This window comes from Perissodus microlepis, chromosome 6 (assembly GCF_051167445.1).
Source record: "Perissodus microlepis isolate ML-2025 ecotype Zambia chromosome 6, ASM5116744v1, whole genome shotgun sequence".
Lineage (NCBI taxonomy): Eukaryota > Metazoa > Chordata > Actinopteri > Cichliformes > Cichlidae > Perissodus > Perissodus microlepis.
The window spans coordinates 23571806-23593172 of NC_140466.1; the positions used below are offsets into that span (position 1 = coordinate 23571806).

Sequence of the window (21367 nt, forward strand, 5' to 3'; positions counted from 1 at the left end):
AATGACTCTTATAATAATTATTATAAGATTTTTTTATTGAATACAGTGCATTTGTATGTTATTATCAGTGCAAAGGAGTGAGGAGGATGGAAAGAGAGAGCAGAAAGACTGTACATGAGCAGGAAGAACCAGGTGAGTAAATAGGCAGATATTGAAGTAAGATGGAAAAAGAATAATTGTGTTTCACAAAATATTTTTACATGCAATTCATAGATGCTTTGTACGCTTTTTCAGTAGCACGCCTAAAAATGCCCGTGGACATTCTAGACAGAACTTATTTATGTGAATGATAGCTTTTTAAGGGATTCATTCCACTCTAAACTTGGCTCAACAGAATGAAATTGATGTGACAGACTACAAATCTATTTGTCTGCACAATAAAAGGAGGGTTTTGTATGAATTAAAAAACTATATTGTAAAAGCAGCTCTTACATGTTTGCTTCATATCCATGTGTATGGACAGGGAGGGTGATTTTCTGCCATCTTTATTGAATAAATACAGCGGTTTATGATTCAGATGACTGCACGTGGTTAAGAGACTGAAACAAAGTTGTGCATTTTTATCCTTTCTCTTTGCAAATAGTTACTTCTTACTTTGGAGAATTCTGGTCTAAACCTATGCCCAAAGTTTGATAACTAAATTGACCACCTTAAAACAAGTGTATAATATTGAAAGGTGTGATTATTCACTTTGAATTACTCTTAAACACTAGCCCATTTAACTAATTCATTTGCTTTTGAAGGTAAGATTGTAACATGCACCCAGTTGAAATTGCATTGAGTGCATTTGCAGGCAGCATATTCTTTTAATATTAATTATGTGGCACTGTGCACATAACATGATGACTGGGGGTTGAGCCCCCCTAGAACTCTGAACCTAGATTCGCCCCTGAATCTCAATGAAAGTGACCTGAATTGAAAACAAAAATTCAAAGTGAAAAAGAAAAAATATATATATCAGAAAATACAAAACTATGAAACTATTCCTTTTCATAAATAGGGGGAAAACTTCTTAAAATCACAGTTCAGGAGGCTATCAGTGTGCAACACTTCATTTTGGAAAACAAAAGAAAAACAGCAACAAACAACTGTTTTAACAAATCCCAAAAAAGCCAATCAAAACTGACCCGCGCGTTCCCCTGGCTGATCCGATCTAGCAATACCCTTGCCGATCCCGATCATACTGCCATCTATGAACTGCTACTGTCGTGAAGTGACGTGACGGCTGTGACGCGAAGGGACAGAAGCGGAAAACAGCGGGCTTGTTTGAAAAGAGGAAACCGTCTCCCTGGTTACTGACAGCCGTGTTATCCACACAGAAGTTTCATCTGGCGTTGTACAAAACAATATAACGGATGTACACGGGTGAACCCTTCAATTTCTCACAGTTCGAAGTATGTCGTGACGTTTTTTTTCTAGCGCTCTGACTTCAGAAAGCTGTCAACACCAGAAAGAGTGTAACTCTTTATGCTTTACGTGGCTAACGCTAGCTAAGTAATCTCAGTGTTGGTCTTCCTGGTGCTGCTGCAGGGTTGATATCTGCCTGGTTAGCAAGCGATCGAAATAGGTAAGAACTTATCAGTCCTCCAAATACTTGGAGGGCTGTACTGGACGCTTGCTTATTTCTTCCTCAGCTCGCGGTAGAAACCTGGAACCCCAATATGCTAACATCACATAAATAAATACAAAGTCCCTGTCGATATGGTTTCAGTCAGCTAAAATCCTTTCCAAGTAGTTTTGTCAATCCGATGCAAAGCAGTCTAATCGCATGTTGTTTAAATAGCTGAGCTGTGCCATGTTTGTTTTGATCCACTGCTGCAAGTTACTGAGATTTTTCTTTTAATATTTCATCACTACAACCCTTTTTCTTTTGCCTTCTTGCAGGTCTGAAAATGAGCTCAAAAGACGATGCTCACACCCTGGTATTGGAGGAGCAGGTGAAGACTTTATCAGATGAGCTTTTGCAATGCCAGGTGTGTGAATGCATTTTGTTTTGGGTTTTTGTTTTAAAGCCATGTGTACACACTTCTGTACTTTATCACTGCTCATTGTACAATGTTGGATTTAGTTAAAAGTAGGAGAAAGATTACTTGAGTATAACATTGTTACAACCCTTATCATTACATCACAAACAAAGCATTCATTTGGCTGTGATTTCTACATAACTCTTGTCAGTGTTAAAAAGTGTAACTCACTATATTAATCTTTACTTTATTTATCACTATGACTATGACTTTTTTTCAGACTACATATGTATCACACAGTTGTCAGCACCTTTTACTCTCCAGGCTGAGCATTCTATTTTTTTTCAATTCTCACTCTCTGCTATAAATTGTGGACCTTCATTAATTTCAAAATTAAGTAATTACTGTTAATTTGATCTCTGTGTGATGCATACCAGCCATGTTACCAGACTTTATTTAATATAAAATGAGGATTGATGAAAGATAAGCATGAGAATAGAATTTCGAGGTCTGTGAATGACTAGCAGGAAAACCACCCCTTTACATGATGCTACTTGTGATTTTAAAATAAAGCACATTTGACTGACTAGATAAAGCATATTTGTCTCCCTCATACATATGTAAATGTCCTGATTATACCCTTAATGAATGTCTAGCACAGACAGGAAAAAGTGTGGAGGGCCCCCGTCACATAATACACACACAGGCACGACATGCTCATGAGCAGATTTCCAAAGGCTTTCATGTTCACTTTGTGAGTCAGTGATTGAGGGAGTCCTTGCATACTCACCACCAGGTGGTGTCTAATGACATGAGTGAATTGATCCCAGCATTTCTCACTTTGTGTATCCACACCACCTTGCTACACAGGTAGGCAGACAGCTGTGGGGTTCAGCAGATGAGGTGTTACATTTGAGTTTTGTAATAGAAGTAGAAATATAAACCGCCTAACATGTTGGGCACAAACATTCGTTGTGCTGCTGTTTGTGTGTAACCACATGTGCGCCTGTTACCTTATTTATCCTCTGCATAAACTTTGGTTTGACTTCGGGAGCCAATTTTCAAGTGTTTATTCAGTGAGAGAACACAAAGGCATCAGAGTGGAGTGAATCCATGTATTGACGTATGTGATTAAATAAACAAAAGAAACATATTGTGTCTTCTGCAAATGCACCGGTAGTCAGTGTGAGTAAGTGACAGCTGAAATAACTTTGCCGGAGACAAGAGGGGAAAAAAATCCCCATGACTGTAATAAAAATGTTTATGTAACTGGTTTTGTTAACCTGGGGTTTATTTACTAGAGCTCTTTGTCGAATGATAGAGATGACAGGAAAGTGGAGAGATTTCTGTCAAAGGAAACAAACTTTTCTTGTTCACTGCATGCAGACTGATTATGGTTATGTGGGTAATCGTTCTCCAGAGGCCCAGTCTTAGTTTTGCCTTGACACACCTTAAAAAAAGAAAGAAAAAGAATTATGTATGAGTGATGAAACAGTATGAAAGTCAGTGAATAAAAAGTGAGACAATTATTTGGCAAGTAAATTTATTTTTAAGACAAAGTTGTGTCATCTGATAATGTTAGTTTTGCAAATTTTCTCCATGAATTTTGCCCCAAGAAAATATTAGCCAAGCAAAACCCTCTCTGACATCTAATTTTTGTAATACCGTGATTAGATTGTTTCTCTCAGGGTATTCCGGCTTCCTCCCACGGTTCAAAGACGTGTGCGTTAGGTTAACTGGTGATCCTAAATCTGCCGTAGATGTGTGTCTCTGTGTCATCCCTGAGATAGACTGGCGACCTGCCCAGCTGGAATAGCCTCCAACCCAACAACCCTGAAATGGATAAGAGTAGGCCTTTTGCCTGCAAACTTTAACATTTGATTGCACCTTTAAACTTAAAAACCATTATAAAACACGTTATTCTCACTTGTATTTAGGACTACGCGCTGTATACTTTGTTCACTTCAGACTCACTTATATTGAGCTGACACGAAAGCCATCTTTGGTGGTCTTATCTGGAGTAGATCACTGATTCTGCATATCTGAGGACGTTAAGTTCTACCGTGCACAATTTAAATTGTGGCATTTGAATACTACTGATGTCTTAAGTCTCTTGCATGATTACTTCAGGACAGCCATTAACTACAAAGACACTCATCTGTCAGCCAGCAAATGTTCCTGCTAGACCATGCTAATTTTACTAAAATGTGCTGAATTCCAGTGGCTCTCGCTCTCTCTCTGGTATGTTTAGCTCGTGGTGTTTCAGTTTCTAGATTCAAAATGAATAATTCAGCCATCATCAAACACACATTCAGTGCATCTTTAAGTACGCATACGGCCGAGGAGAGCTCTTGATGAGGGTCCTGACTGAACATTTGTCCATGGAAGGGCTAATGGCAGCCAAAGGCCAGGCAGAGGGAGACCATGTATTTCAAGTAAACCATGCTGCCTAATTTAATCGTTAGCTGCATTCCAGGGTTGATTTGGTGAGATCTCTATCCCCGCTTCACCCCGCTCCCGATCTGTGTATCCACACACCAAAACACACAGATGCGCATCGAGACAGAGATCTACAGTCCTTCCACTTTATATGTTCAGCTCATGGTCTTATCAAGGTCTGCTTCTGCCACTTCAGTAAATAATTGATTAGACACTTTTGAGAAGGGGGTTAAAATTCATGTGCTAATTGGAGACCAGTAGATTCCAGTGGGAGGGATGACTTTTATCTTATGATGATGTGAACATAATTTATCAGATAATTTTATATTAAGTCGATTTGGTATAATTCTGTCTTTTAATGTCAGAAAATGTAGTTTTTAGATGTCCCTCATTAAATGTAATGTAGCTTAAAAATGTTTGAAAAACCAGCGAGACAATTTGAATTGGAAATGTGTCAGGGGCTGGCTGGGTTTTTCTGCTTGAAGATGACTCTCTCTGTCATCAGTTTTGAGTTTCTTTGGGGCTAGTTACTTTGGAGCTGTAGTGGAAAACATATCCGGAGAGCAATTGATTAATAAAGAAAAATGCAAGCTCGACTGCTGTGTTTTGATTTGGATCCCTGCTCTCCCCAGTCATAAATAGTGCATAATGACAAGTGTCAATGCTCGCTCCCCTTGAGTCGAAGGTCACATCTCAGCGATGGAGATTGCCGCTAGAGAGAGGTTCATGATTAGAGAGGGCAGGACAGATGAAAAAAATATTATATATTTATATTTTTACAAGTTCTTTAAATTATTGATTGACTTCCCCCAGTTGTCATATGCTAATGTCACTGAGCATCCAAATTTTTTGTTTCTCACTGAAAAGGGGCTGTGATGTGTTGCTGCTTTTCCTTTTAGGGGCTTATCAAATGCAAATTTTATCATCGCATTTCTCAAAAATAATTTCTCTTCACTTGCTGAATCCTTTACTCTCACAGGCAGACAAGGAGTTTGTGTGGTCTCTGTGGAAAAGGCTGCAAGTGGCAAATCCAGACTTGACCCAGGCTGTCAGTTTGGTGGTTGAGCGGTGAGTGGATTCATCTTTCACATTGCTACCTGAGAGGCTCAGCAGACGAACCTTCCCCTTATCTCGCAAGTGAAGAGAAGCAAGTGTGTGTGTGTGTGTGAAAGTCGTTCAAGGGGTGTTTAAAGCACCTTGGCCGTTCTACTGGGGTTATGACGGAATCTGGTGCAGATGCTGATTTAAGCCCTCTTATCCCTGGTCTAGCAGTTCAAACAGTGGAAACCCTTTTAATGAAAACACTCTTCCACTGCTGCTCACATGCTGGACAGTTGAAACAGTCCTGCCAAATACTTGTCTTTACTGGATAAATTGCGAGATTGAATATGACCTCTTTTGCAGGATGGTTAAGCTCCATTGAGAACAGTGGCATGGGAACTTGTAGGAAAAGACACATCTGGAGAAATGAATTGCGTTCCTCTTATGATTAAAAAAAAAAAAAACCCACCCAAAAAACATAACGAGACTGATTTATCGCTGAAGTTTGAAAGCTGTCTATTCACGCGTTCCAGCTGCCATTAAATTTTGTGTAAAGCTTTATTTAGTACTTAGGTTTTACTGACTTTTTTCTTTAGGGGATACGTTAAATCATATTTTCTTCCTCACTGGTGCACATCGCATACTTTTTGAGGTCTGTCAGTTGTTAGTAGACCCTTAATAGAGGTAAAAACACAGTGCAGCAACAGAGTGCTCCTCAGTACCTGTGCCTCTCATTTCTACTCCACACCCACTTGAGTTCTTTATAGCCCCTTAGGAAACCCATCAAAGTGGGTTAGTCCGCTGAGACAGGTGGGGCAACATGCACCCAGAGAGTGTATGTGTATTGTATCACCTGATGCGCAAGAGGATATTGACATGGTAATTGTGTCGACTCCAGTCAAGCGCTGTCGTCCACTGGGAGCCGCCATTCATCCCCCCCTCCCCTTCCTGTGCGGATCTTGTAGAGTGATTGGTTGGATGCTCAGGACATGGTGAACATAGTCCAATATATGAGGAGATGCAGCTAGGCCTGCCTGCGTTCCTGCCCCCTCCAGGGACACCAGATACTTATTTCAGTGTGTACCAGGGGAGAGGGCTGATCAGAAGAGGCAAAGAGACGATAGAGAAGGCCTCAAAGACCCGAGGTGTAGAAGAAGCAGCTGATGAGCGGAGGGAACGGATGGTCCCCGGTGGTTCGGAGTAGTTGAAACAAGCAGGTCCCCAATTGCAGACTTGTTTTTGTCTCCGCAAAAGTTCATTATGATAAAAGAGGTAGTAGTGGGCTTGAGAGGTTTAAACTTTGCTATATTGTTGCTCTGTAATTCTGCTTAAGTAGCCAGTGAGTAAAAAAAGTTTTTCTTTTCATTTTCTTACAGTTTAGCGTTATTAAATATTAAAATAATGATGAGAACACTGGCGACATGTTAAGGCAAAAGAATCTTCTTTTGATGAGTGCAGCAGGTGATCAATAATTAAACATTTGGAGTTGAAACCGATAAACTTTTGTCCAAGAACTTGCCCTCTGGGGCAAAATTCAGTGTTTTGACCTTTCCAGAGTAGCCAGCAGATATTTGGAAAAGGGATTGTTGATATCTGGGCCAAGAATTTCCTTTTCCATGTGTTCACAGTCGAACTATGAATGTAGATGAATTTTTAAAAAAAAAAGTGAAATCACTATCAGATGATAGCTCATGGTTTTCACCTGCATGCAGCCAATGCTCACTTATAAACTCATAAACCAGAGAACTTCCTATACTGAAAATCTCATTTGTAATGAAATCAATGAGTTCTTCATGCTTATTTTTATATGTAGCATCTGTTTATAGAGAAAAGTTAGAAATCAATGTGTTTCAAGCCAGTAAGATTGGACAGAATCTTGAGTGTAAGCTAAATAGTTAAAGCTATTCTTCTGTACGCTCTCAAGTCCTTAATCGTTGCTGACTATTTACACATGTATATTCTGTGTATTTACTCTTCCTTCTAGTGAGAAGCACAAAGCTGAGATTAAGGACAGGAAAGTGTTGGAGATCCTTCAGTCGAAAGACTACAAGATTCAAGAGTTGGAACAGGTATCATAATGTTTTCCTTAACCGGCTTTAACTTTCTAATGCAAACAACTTGTCTTTATGAACATCCGCAAGTCAATTTATTTTTTCGCTGCTGGCCTACTGTCAGATCTGATTACAGGAATTCAAATTGTCACGACGCAGTTTAAATATGTTGAAAATGTTCAAAAAGTGCTGATGCACAAAACAAATTTACAGAGTTTTATGCAAAAACAAAAATCATCACACTTCTGCACACTCACAGAAGTGTGTGGCTGCTGTGATTTACATATCAAAGTAAGTCTCTTTCGCCATTTTTCTCACACATCATTATGTTTCCTTGCGTCATATGATTATTATAATTAGGAGAAAAAAATTCAAAAGGCGCCACTTTAATGAGTAAGGATGTCCTCACACTAAGCACGGTTACTTTGTACCCTGCCTGAGCACAATCACCTTCCCTGCCCACTTCCCACTGGCCTGTGCTGACACTGCCCTTAATGATCCGACCCAAGTTCACATCAGTTTGTCTCGGAGTGTCAACTCTTCTCTCTTTCTTGAAAAAGCGCTCTGGTAGTACACAATGGGCTCATGAGTGCTTGTGAATGAGCTTTTTATGAATATTGTGGCTACAATGGGGTTGTGTTGACACACTGTGCTCTCACATGTTTATTAATGAATTGGCAGAATGATTTCTAATGGAGACAGCTGCTACTCAGGAGTGTGCGTACATAGCAATCATGCTACATGCATACTGTGCTCAAGTCCAAATGAACTATGCCTGGGTTCTCCTCTTTAAGTGGGCCAGGGCACCGGCACATTACACACCACTTACACTAGTCAAGCAAACTTCACCTTGGGGGTCAAACTCGCTTGGCCACAGAAAGGATCAGTTAATGTGAGTGCCCCCTCAATCCTAGCACAAGACTTGAGGAACACATCCAGTACATATAAACCTAAAAATTTAGGTTTGGGTTTATTTCTACATTTTTTCCCCCAATAAGCATTGCAATAAGCCCATACCCTGTGTACATATTGCACATACACGTACATGTACAGCTTCAGTTTCCATGATTAACAAGCTGCTCCCAAGTTCCTGCATCGTGTACTGAGCTAAAAGTTAGCTTACCCGTGGTTGCAAAGCAATTTTCCTTTTTGAATGTAGAAGCACCAACCCTGACTTCACAACAATGAAACTGTAAAACCTGTAGTACTACCACGGTTGTGTATTTGTGACTGACTAAATAAGCCATACATGAAACAGTGACCAGGCTCTGTCCTTGAACATGCTGCTGGCATTTTTGTTGTACTGCCAGCGATTGATGAATGGCTTTACCTTGGTAGGGAACAAAATAAAGCTTGTTTTCCCTTGTTTTTCCAACTGCTACTGGAATGCGCTCAACTTGGAAGTGACGTTGCTCCCAGCTCTGACATCCGACTTCTGCTGTAAAAGGAATGCAGCATTTATCTTCAGGCTGAGCTTGTGGTCATATGCCTTCATAGTTGACATTTAAGTTGCAGCCGTTTCTAGTGGCTCTTAGTGAGTCTTTCACAGAAAGACAAAACAATCCTTGGGCTTTTTATTTCATTTTCACGGTCATTTTATTACAAACAAGCATTTTTGTCTTGCTTGTTTAACTGTCTGCTGAAACTTTAATTTATAAATGCCATAAAAATACAAATGAATACAAAATTATTATGCTGCTTTAATATTTCCCTTTAGATCTTTATCTTTCTCTCATACCTGCTTTTTTTTGCTCTAACCCCTGAGTTATAGTTCTTGGTGGTATGATGGCTAATGATAATGACATCACTAATGTAATTTACTCCAAATCATCATCTCTTCACCGAAGCATCTGTCAGTCTCATTCATTAGTGTCCCTCACCCAGAATGGTGCTCATTCTTAATGAGACTGGCTGTAATGGAGTCATCAGCTTGCCAGTGCTTTTTGACATTACCCTCCTCAGCAATCATAATAGTTGCTCACTGGACCAAAAAGGTATATGATTATGGTGGACTTTTTTTATGTAACATTTGTGCCTTTAAGGTATAAGTCATCATAGGTGACAACTCCATTGTTGTGTTTGCAAGCTTGGCACTTACAAGCAAATACAAATACTACTTATGGCCTTCTGAATTATCCACATGACAGTGTGACACAAGTTTCACACTGTTGAAATGCTTTACCCTAATATACAGACATTTGATGGATATCTAGATATCTATCAAATCTGATGGATACTTTTCGGTTATTTTTTAATAGACTGAATTGATGAGGTGGTAGATAGCTGCAAATCCATCCTGTGGGGGTGGGACTTAACTGTGCTCTGTGTCTTTCAACAGCTTTTTAAGAGCTATTTAAATGAACTCATTCATTTATTACTCTCATTCAGTGTAATGCCCATGTCTCAGTTTATATGAGTTTTATAGGAGGAATCCCTTTGTTTCCAAAGCCTGTTTTGCTGTACTTCTCCTGAAAAGTTCCTTGATAGCGCCGCACTCTGTGCTGTGTCATCCAGCCCTCTGACAGTCATCATCTCATCTGCAATCTTAAGCCATACCCTCAGAGTGATTAATAGGTTTTCCTTCTTTTTTCAAGGATGTGATGGTCTGCTGAGTCCACATAGCATCTCAGATTTTTTTCTTATTGTATCAGTTCTCCCACTTTGATTATGTTTTTTTTTGTTCTTGCTGGTTTTCTTTTTTCTTTCTTTCACCTCTTTCTCTCTCTCTCTGCTTTTGTAACATAATTAGCTTTCATTTTTGAACTGTACTGGGAATTTTCAGACGCTAATCTTTCTGTCCTAGACCTCTTAACTTGGCGCAACCCGCTTTCCCCCCACCCTACTATTCTATCACTTGAGTGCTACTGGGGTTCAAATTGTTCTTCCCTATCTCATTATCAGCGTTTGAATTTATTTTCCGCTCTCCAGTATAAATCTATTAAAGCCCCACTGTTCTTAGCACGGCAAGCTAGGAGTAGCAAGGAACGCTAAATCCACTATCTGGATATATCTGAGCGATTTCCCTCAACATGGCAATTAATTGCATCCCAGAGCACGGTGTTATTTGAGAGAGGAGGGTGTACCCACAGAAGACTGTGGATTACCAGCCAATGCCAAACCCCAGCTGATACAGTGTTAAGAAACCAGCCTCCTCCCACTAAGGCCATAAAGGCTGCCAAAAAACATGAAGTAAACATATAAAAAGTGGGTGGTCATTACTTTACACTATCGCTTGTTTTAAGAGCTGAAGCATTTAGTCTATTCATTGATTGTCAGTTTAGAAAATTAATGCTGATAATGTTTTTCAGCCTTTCTTTTGTCTGTACACTTAATACTTTGGGGTTTTGGACTGCTGCAAAAATATGACGCTGAATAGCATGACCTTAAGCTCCAGGAAATTCCAACAAGCATTCACTCATGCTTTGTAGATCTCATGAATAGCTCATTAATCAAGGCCAATTGATTATGAAAGCAAATATAAAAGTGATAGTCTTGTTGTTTTGTTACAACATGTTTAAAAAATGAAGGTTAAAAAAATGATATGCCTAATGTAACCTGTAGTTTTTTAGGGTTTTTTTGTTTTTTCTGTGTCACCCTGATTGCCACAGAGAGTAACCGGGCAGCAGCAGGAGATTAATGGCTTGTTACAAAGGAGGACGGCGGAAGAGGAGAGTGATTTAATGAAGAAGGAGCTGACAGCTCTGCGTGAACAACTGGTCAATAAGAGTCAGGAACTTGAGGTTGGTGGAACAAATTTTCTGTGGCAGTCAGGGCTTCTGCTTTCAAAAGTCTCTTTTCTGCGTGGCACGACAAGTCCCCCGTGGCCTTAGCCTCGGGGGTATGAATCATTTAGAAGAGAAAGAGGATTGTTCAGCCCTCTTGAACGCAATCTCAGTGTCTTTGTGTCTTCTTCTCCTGTCTCCACCCTCGCTCTGTCTCACCCTTTCTTGCTTTCAGCTTACTTTCCCGCTACTGACAACAGAGAATACTTAACAGCTGGAAAGTCTGCATGTGAGAAAGAAAGCGCGAGCCAGAGAAAAGCAGGTTGTTAACTTGCAGATAAATACTTAATGCCTCCTTCAGTGGGGGGAAAGTGAATAATGTGCATGTGATGGTGTGGCTTCTGCCTAATTATGCTTAGATGGGACATGGCTATGATTAATTGATAAAGGGATGGTCCTTACACAGTCTTGGTGGGGTCTCGTGGTGAGAAATCGTGGGGGACAGCATCAAAGGAGACCTAGGTTGAGTCTAATGGGTTTTGTAGCCAGCACCATTCTCATTAGGAGTCTGTCATTAAGGCTGGCAGACTGGCCCCTGTACCTACGTGAGCCCAGTTCTTGCAGCACGGCTCGGCCAACACCAACCAAACACTGGCCGCGTGGGTCCAGTCATACAGCACAGGTGACCTTGGCCAATCAGCGACCCATGCAGTGGGCTCCCGCAGAAAAAGCCGTCCACTGTTTACATATTCATTTCAGCCTCAACCCCATGGGCTGCTTCTCTTTTTGGATCTTTGCAGTTTTCTTTTTTCATTTTCTCAGTTTGAAATGCTACTTTTTCTTTTTCTCTTCTTTCGTCGCCGTTGTTTATTTGGCCCTATTGACCCCCTCCCCATTCTACTCCTCACGCACACACACACACACACACACACACACACACACACACACACACGCCTTCCTTATTCAGGAAATGAAGACAAAATGTAGGAGGAAAGAGGAGGAGGAGCGGCAGGTGGTGCAGGCTCTAGAGGAGGAGAAAGAGGGATTAGCTTCCCGCTGCGCCGCCCTGCAAGCTGACCTGGAGGAGAATCAGAGGCAGGCCAACAGCCAACGAGACCAGAGGGATGCTGCCCAGACCAGAATAAAGGTATGAATGTGGGGACAGGTCCACACAAATACAAAGGCACTCACACACACCTTGAACTTTCTGATCCCTCACACCCTATCCTCTTCAGCTTGTGAATATAAAAAGATCTCTGTAGCAAAGCACAGAATTAAATAAACAGGGACTGCACTCAAAGGAAGGACAAAGTTATGATTTAACGTAGGGCAGACAGATCTTCCTGAGTTGTGGTTTAAAAAAAGAAAGAAAGAAAAAGAAAGAAGAAGAATTAAGCAGACCAAACCGAAAGTAGCTTCCATTAAGTCATTGGCCTGTTGGTTCAAGAGTTTGTGGTCAGGTGTGTTTCATTATCCAAATGCAAGCAAGTAACTTTCAGAATCTGTTGCTCTGATCATCATTATGGATCGGTGCTTCTTCTCTCTGTGAACATGAGAAATACGATAAGACATCAACTGTGCTATTGTTTAAACATTCAACCAATCAAATTGCAGTTCTTGAAAATTGTATTTATTTATTTTTTTACATTTCAAATTTTATTTCCTAGATTCTCAGGAAATAAAAGCTACATAAGAACCTCACATTCCTCCCCTTCCTTATCGACTAATCATTATGAAACATATTGCTCCCCTAGTCAAATGGAATCAGACGGAGAGTCTTGAATAAGTTAGAGCTGCAGAGTAATTACTCTTGGATGGGATGAGCCCAGTGACTAGTGTATGCACATCCATCACAGCCTAAGACACTCCACTTGTTTTATGATTTTTTATTATTTTTTGTGTCATACATTGATTTGAAACTTGGTGATGGAAAATATCAGATGCGCAGGGGATACATCATGCCAATTTGTTTGACATGGCAAAGATTTATTCGGGAATTTATCATTTAATGTAGACCTGTGTGTACTGTTAAGATACACCTGCATAGTTTTAGTATTTTCTTAACCCGAACAGCGGTGGAGGAATATTCTGCAAATACAGAGCCGCAAAGATGTGTAATACGTGAAAAAAATGTGACCGATATAATTATATAATAATTTATAATAATTTCTTATAGCATTCGTCGCATAATTTGCTTGATATTAATTAGCGTCGGATGAATTCAGGGTTTGGTGACCTGTACATGTTTGATGTTGTTTAATCTGCTGCACTCAAATGGTTTCTTTAAATTAAAGCAAAGCTAACTAACGCCTTGTCTGCACCTCCTATATACAAAGAAACAGCACAAAAGCACAATAAAAACATTTTCAGATCGACTGTCATGTTAGAACTAAATCTAAATTTTGCTATTCGATTACTTCACAGCAACTAGTACAGCTACTTGCTGTGAAGTAACAAATTGTGGCCGACTTAATACAAGTGTTAAAGAAGGCATCGTCATTCAGGGCTAAGAAGTGAGACCTAGTTTCCTTGCTTTTCTATCACTTTATAAATTTCAGAATCATTTATTTGTTTATTTGTAGACAGACAGTCAAAGTAATGTGACAAGTGAATTATTTCAAATTTCATTGCAGAGTCAGTAAATGAAACGATGCTGGTCTGCGTTGGTTTGAGGATTTTGCCATAGCAAATAAACACTGACACATCAAAAAGTTGACATAATAATTCTAATACTTCTTAAAGCATTTCATTTAAGGATAGCCTCTAAATTGTTATTACTCTTCTACACCAGGATCTAGAGGAGAAACTGCACAACACCTGTCAGGAGCTGACTGCCTTGCAGAGCCACAGTAGCAGCCTAGAAGCTCTGCTTTCCTCCAAAGACACAGAGTTGGCAACTAAACATGAACAACTTGATCGCCTTTGGTAAGTTGTACCAGCTGAAATAGTGTCTCTGTTCTTGCAACATCCAAACCCTAATAGGTGATATTTATGGCTAATTTCATTAGTTAAAGTATAATTCTGTCCGCTATAGACGTACTATATGTGTATACCTCGATTTACATGGGTTACTGCATGGAGGAGTGAGTATATTGCTTCCTTCGCTGTGAGGCTTGGGGGTGACACAGATTTCTTCCACTCTGGCCCACCTAAAGCCACTTGATAAGCCCTGCATAGTGGATATGCTTTAAAAGAGAGAGAAGAGGGAAAAAGGGCAGGCTTTGGCTAAGCTTTAGTCGATATGATAAAAACTGTGAGAACTGTAGGAGCCTTAGTGGTAATCTCAACCTTTTTTAACTACTTTTCTGTTTTAATGCCAGAGGCAGTCTGACATGTCAGTCACACCAGGGCTATAGACTATTCTTGTGGATTTAGCAGGGTGATTAAAGATTTCCTTACAAGTTCGAGAAGCGCTTTGTGGTAATTCCATTGGTGGATGCTAAACAAGATGGAAATGACCTTTTGGTGCTGATGAATTTTAGTATGTTGAGAAATGTAGCTGCTGTTGACGAAAGAAGGAAATCTGCTGTCATACATTGCAATAATGTAATGTGCATACAACTTTATGATTGTTATTGCTCTATAGTTTTGTTGTGCATTTAGGCATTGATGATGATAAAGGCTTATGAATTTGAGTTGCATATTTATCAAAAGTTAGACTTTTACAGCTGTAACACATGTGCTATTATCTTAAAACCCAAAAGGATTAAAACTGGGTTAATTCAGGTTCTCTGGCATACTTTTTTAAATAGTTATTTTAATATCAGTACACGACCTTTATGTTTCTCACCTTGAATACGTCAAAAAAATATAACTAAATCCACAATATTTAATGTAAGCAGCACATTATTGTTGTGTACTGTATGACTTTGCATAACGTGTAATGCGAGTGCCTGTGTGTAGTCGTGATTTTGCAGAAGTGCAGACGCTGTACAGACGGAGCACAGAGCATGCAGCGGAGCAGAGCCACCTGATTAAGCAATTGGAAGGACTCAACCTCGACACACAGCGAGTTCTGCGGAACCAAGAAGAGGCTCACTCTGCTGACGCTACCTCCTATCAGCAGGTACTCACAAGTACACACACACACACCCAACCTCAAACTCAACAGTGTTATAACCTCTTCGTCGCGCTTCACTCAGGCCTCACCAATTGTGGTGATTTATTTCCAAGCTAGCTGTAACCTACAATTATTTTTGTGTCTGCCAGAAAACCATTTTTTCTCGAAGTCTCCTGTTACTGTGACTGTGTTTGCAGCATACTACTTTGCCATGCATGTGGAGGAATCATAGAGAAAGACATTTTGCAAACATAAATCATTTGGGACACGTGTTGTTAACAACTTCTTTTCCCTATTTAGATTATTTAGCTTATCCTAATTTTTCTATTACTGAATATAACACAGTCTTAATGTCACCTAATGAGTGGTTTTTGTCGTTTTTCTCCCATCGATCTGACCCTTCCATTCCCTCTTGCTTGGATTTTAAACCTCTCTGGCTTATTTATATTTGTTGACAGCTATACAAAGAGTTGAGTCAGTGCTACCAGGCTCTCGTGTCTAGTGAGGCCAAGCTCCGCCAGAGTCACCAGGAGCTGAGCAGCCAGCTGGCGCAGAAAGACCAACAGATCTTAGAACTCCAAGCTGGCCTACAACAGCAGCAGCAGGAACAAATACAACTTCAACAGGAGCTGCAGCGGCAACAACAGCCTCAGCTAACAGCCATTTACCCCTCTCCACAAAAACAAACCAACTTTCAGGTAAGCACTATTCTCATTCTTCACTATGTCTTCCAAAAAGGCCTTAATGATCAAATGCATAAAAACATCTTAGCATAGCAAGTATGCCAATCTATGATATGCATTTGTGTGAGTAAGAGCAACAAAATGTGCATGCTTACAGTTCCCTGGACATTACATCTGTCTTCTTCCTTTCACAACAAACACATTATAGTTTGATAATTCTGTCAATTGCTTGCCTGGACTTAATATCTAATTGTCCCAAGGTACAGAGATGTCAATGTGTAGGTGGACCTGCAGGCACAGTAATAACTGACTGGCCCCAGCATGGCCTGTGGTGGTGGTCTTTAACTCAGAATCATTCGTTTGATATTGCTCTAGTTCACCCTTGATCTATCCATCTCTCTGAGCACCAGTGTCTTTTATGTCCGCTATCTGATCTTCTCTCACCGCCAGTCCTAGGCATACGCGCACTCTCTGAATAACATACTTTAGATATCGCCTTTCTCCCCTCCCACCCAAGTAACTGGAAGTCCTTTTAACACACGCGGGTCAGACAGCAAAGCCACGTAAGAGGTGGAGAGAGGTGATTTAATTGGAACTCCATAATGTTTTTGAAGATGATGTTAGAGTTACAATTCTACATCTGTCAGTCAGCGGGACTTTGGCTTTAGCGATGTGCCTTTTGAACCAATCGCCCCCAAGGCAATAGAGGCCTTTAGTAACTGCTAACGATATGATGATAGGTGGTAGACCACACAGTGTAAGACACTTGGTTGGGGAAAAAATTAAAATCTTGAGACACTTTATTCCATCAGCAGTTCTCTGGCACACCACTTGACATTTTAAGGAGCCTCTCGGTCTCTTCTGCTCTACGACTTACCATTCCAGTTTCCTCCTTCAGATAACTCCATTTGATGCAGCACAAGACAATATTTTTGCAGCAGCGGAGAAATGTTTTTCTGCCTCCGCAGCATTTAATTCGTTAATTTGATTGGCTGATTTTCTGAAAGTGCTGCTCCCAGACTGTGCAAGTTAGAAGATATCAGTTCAAATGTTAAGTGAGTTACAATGAACCTGTCTCACTTAACCCTCTTAATTTAACCAGCGGTAAAATATAAATGGATCATTTAGTCAGTAATTAAATACAGTACTGTAGTGTTCCCACAGTAATTAATACTACATTTAGAGTAGATGCAGTTAGTGCTCTGTGTGTGTAGTGTGGGCACATACACTGACTGGCCACAACATTAAAACCACTGACCGGTGAAGTGAAAAACATCGATCATCTCGTTACAATGCAGTGTGCTGCTGGGAAATTCTGGGTATTTATGCAGATGTTTTTGGGGGCTTTTAATTTTTTGTGTGTCATGCACCATTTTAAGGCAGGTAGTTTTATTGTGACTTACTGATATATGTGTGCATGTGTTTTCTTGTCTCTTACAGGGAAAAGTCAGCTCACACAATTCTCAGGGCTGGGACATAATTAGAAAAAAATCATATATATAACCAAAACTAAGAATAAATGATAACTTTTGTTTACCGAACACATGTAGCTGCTGTCTGGCTGATTTGTTTTTTTTAACTTTCTTACCCGCTGACATCAAAGTGAACAGATCAGGTATCCCAAGGTATAGTGCTCAGTCAGGAGGGTTTTCTATTTCCCACTCTCTAATTTCACTGACAGGTTGTGCGTACGTGTGGGTACGTCTGTCTTCATAGTTGTGTGTTTGACTGAAGGTGTGTGTGTGTGTATCCGAGCACATAATCGCGAATTCTGTAACAACTTCCTCCCGAACACCTGTTAAATTCAAATGCTCGGGTTGTTAAGGCAGATTTGATTTTAATTTTAAATGTTTTGGTGGAAGTTACTATTGGAGGTGATCAAAGTACTGATCGCAACAGGAGCACAGTGGGGGGGGCACAGTGCTCATTTGAATATGGACCGGAGCGACGGCTTTGAACACCCCACCCGCAGTGGTTTTTGGTGGGGGCGGGGATAAAGGAGGGGTTGGGGTGAGAGGAATAACACCTATTGTGTGTTACATTTCCATGCTGCGCACCAAGATTGTGCGTTCTCGCTTGTCTTATGCAAAGTTAACTCTTTACAGGAAGCTGAACAAGACTTTACAAAGGCTCAAATGTGGGCAGTGTGTGGCGTGACCACACAGCTCAACTCATTTTAATCAGGCTGGTTTCTACTTGAACAATGTAAATCTATTATCTGTTAAATCTATTTTTGTTATTTATCCACAAATTAAAATATAAATACTATATCTATCAGTCTGTCTCTCTAAGATCTATGTTTGTATGTAGATAGATTGTCACCATTTTTTAGTACATCAAAAGTCAGCTAATTGCTCCTGTGCTTAGGTAGTTGTCCAGTGTGTGGGTATTTGCCTGTGTTTGAGTTTATAAAGTGGTGCAAACATCTCCATGTCAGGCTGTAGATGGCCCGATGCCCTGATCTTCTAGCTTTAGGGCCTGGCTGATCATCAGGCACCTGGATGACCCCCATGCACAACGAGCTGCTGTGAAATTGCCAGGTTAGGGAGGCTTGGGTTGCCAGGTTGGGTGGTCACCATCGCAATCTAGATGCAAAGCAGGCTCCCTCATTAGCGGACAGAAAACTAGCTAGTCTGAACATTTCATTATTCAGAAGCGTTTAACTGCATCGTTTGTATTTACTGTAGTTTAGTTAGAGTTTGGCTACTATCAGAGCCGAGCTGTGATTAAAGACCAACATTAGAATCCACAGCAGACCTCAGGCTTTCTGGAATCATCACCGCAGTAAATGAGTGGTAAGTTGTTAATTATGTGGGCAGTCATTCAAAGCAGTGGTTACTCTCTCATCAACATTGGAAAGAGAAAATTAGGCATTCACATTCAATCCAGAAAAGTTTGGTCTAAATATAATGGGAAGAAGCACCTGTGTCTTTTGAAATGTTTACTGAAACTTTTTTTAATGGCCTAAAAAAACAAAACAAAAAAAACCAAAACCATTTATACAAGGTTTGTGTTTTTTTTTTCTTTTTGTTTGCTTTGGTTTGTCTCATTATCTCAATAGGACAGCAATAATGTTAACATAACACCTGTGTTTTTTCTTTAAACTATGTCTATAGACATTTGAATGCCGCTTTATTATAATGATACATGAAATGCAGTAAGGTCTCATACTAAGCCTGAAGCACAGAAATAACATTTAGAGACATGACCGAGCCTTCCCCCCCCTGTTTTTTTTTTAATATACTGAATGAACCCCACACGTTGCATCTCCCTTATCTTGCTGAGATCATTTTTTAACATCTGCTCCTGGGTTTTTATTAATGTTGGCTAATTTAAACGCTTTTAGATGTGTAATTAAAGTGCTAGTGAGACGCTCACACGTGCATAAATTTATACACCCACCGTTTTTGTCAGGTCACCTTTGGCTTTGGTGAGGCATTTCTTTTGATCATCATCATCATTAATGGCAGTCATCAGCTGAAAAGGGTGAAAACATAATGCCACGAAGAAATATGAAATCAGCTTTCAGCTAGAAGTTGAATAGACACTCCAAAAGGCATGAGGATGAGTTTAGTATGTTGTCCAGCTTGTCTCAGTATTGTAATTTTTATTTCTGTATTTTTAAGCACTTTGCAGACCTTGGATTTTTAATTTCTTAGATTTTGTAGTTCTCTGTAAAATAACACAAGGATTAAGGACTGCCAAATGTTAGTACTATATTGCACCACATAAGAAGTGTTTTGCAATATATTGTCAATATTTAAGTCAATTGTGGCATTTCCCAAATGAAAGATGGTAAACTGAACTAAAGGTAACTGAATTGTGGTGATGTGAAAAATGGCTGACAGCAGGGTAAAGCAAATCAAAAAGCAGGTTTATAAAGTGGTGCAAACATCTCCATGTCAGGCTGTAGATGGCATGATGTCCTGATCTTCTAGCTTTACATTGCATTTTAACATGAACGCAATAAAGAAATGTGTAAGTGAGTATCAAAACTACTGTATAATGATAGCATTGCTATTGTGGGGAAGGTATCACGGTAGTAACAAATTGCTACGATATTGCTAACCCTAATAAGCATGAAATTAAGTTCAATTAAAATAAGGAGAGAGGAAATAAGCTCATATATGAATTTAGCTTTGAATGTTCATCGTTGTACTTTGTGAAAATGTGATTGAAGGCACAGGCCTTGTTTTCATTCATGCTACAGTCACAATGAGGAAAACGGTGACTGGAGACCATATTGCAACCAAAGTTATTGCAACCAAAGTTATTGCAACCATGTGCAATGAACTTGCAATCTTGTTGCCTTCGAAATGGTTGCTTCGAGGCAGACACTAGGTCTATCACCACTTGCAGTCAGTTGGAGTCTTCAAAGCGATTTTGGTGCAAGAGACAATGAGACAGAATCAGCCTGCTAAACGGAGTCAAGTGGGCAATTATATGCAATCTGTGACAAAATAGTGATTAATTGGGATTAAATCTGTGAATATATGTCTACTTTATTACTTTACTTTAACTACTTAGAACAGCCTCAGCTTATGGGCAACCAGTTGGTCACCGCAACAACTTTCAATCAGTCTAAGACAGCAAAAACAATTCACTGCTTTCACCGAGCAACCACCGATTTTTTTCCTAGGCGCAAGGAGTTGCTGTCCTATTTTTGCTCTAGTGTGACTGAGCCATTAAGACGAATGCCCTTCCTTTAACTAAACTCGCAGGACCTACTTTAAAGTATATTAATCTTTATCGTAAACACGTGGCTGTATTCACACGTTTCTTTTTTCATTTGAATTCCATTAATGCTTAAAATGCATTTTTTGTCAGTGACTAATGTTATGTGTGCTGATTGTATTATCACTAAATAGTATTACCTACATGAGTTTGAGTTTTGGGTGTGTATTAGTAGTAAATATTGTTGTCAACATGTGTGTGTGTGTGTGTGTGTGAGTGGGTGGGTGAGTGTTTGGAGCTGGCCCACGTCCAGGGCCAGAGACATACTAATGACATAGATGCCAGTGGTGTGTTTTACAAGCTCAACTGCTCTCATTAGATGAGAAACTCTGTGTAGCACAGCTCGCCTCATTAATGAAGCACAGCCATGTGCCGCTGCAGAGACATACACTCACTCGTTCTAGCACATACACCCGGGTCAAACAGACTGTGTGGGAGGACTCAGGGCTGGGTACACACTCTGAAAACATACACGCACCTACTTCCTACTCACTGTGTGCCGTCCTTCTATTAAGTCCCCCTCCACTGCGCTGCCAGTTAAAACACACACTCATCCATCTATGCACAAAGACACATGCTCTTTGAAGACTCACTATCTTGAATACAAAGTGCACCAGGCCTGAGAGTGCACTGCTTAAAGTCCTCACTTCTCAGGCCTATCCAATCACTTTCA

At 40.1% G+C, this 21367-nt stretch overlaps 1 protein-coding gene across 4 annotated transcripts in view; it reads left to right on the top strand.

Moving 5' to 3' along the window:
* Positions 1-1237: 1237 nt before the first annotated feature.
* cntln (centlein, centrosomal protein) overlaps positions 1238-21367 on the top strand; it is a 93401-nt gene continuing 73271 nt past the window's right edge. The window contains exons 1-9 of one of the 4 annotated variants that reach the window (XM_084931556.1): positions 1238-1567; positions 1885-1973; positions 5383-5471; positions 7429-7513; positions 11104-11235; positions 12185-12364; positions 14009-14142; positions 15121-15283; positions 15736-15975. In XM_084931556.1, coding sequence (XP_084787682.1) covers positions 1893-1973; positions 5383-5471; positions 7429-7513; positions 11104-11235; positions 12185-12364; positions 14009-14142; positions 15121-15283; positions 15736-15975 — 1104 coding nt within the window. In that variant the 5' untranslated portion in view covers positions 1238-1567; positions 1885-1892. The remainder of the gene's footprint in view (positions 1568-1884; positions 1974-5382; positions 5472-7428; positions 7514-11103; positions 11236-12184; positions 12365-14008; positions 14143-15120; positions 15284-15735; positions 15976-21367) is intronic. The other 3 variants (XM_084931557.1, XM_084931558.1, XM_084931559.1) reach the window with 3 other exon arrangements.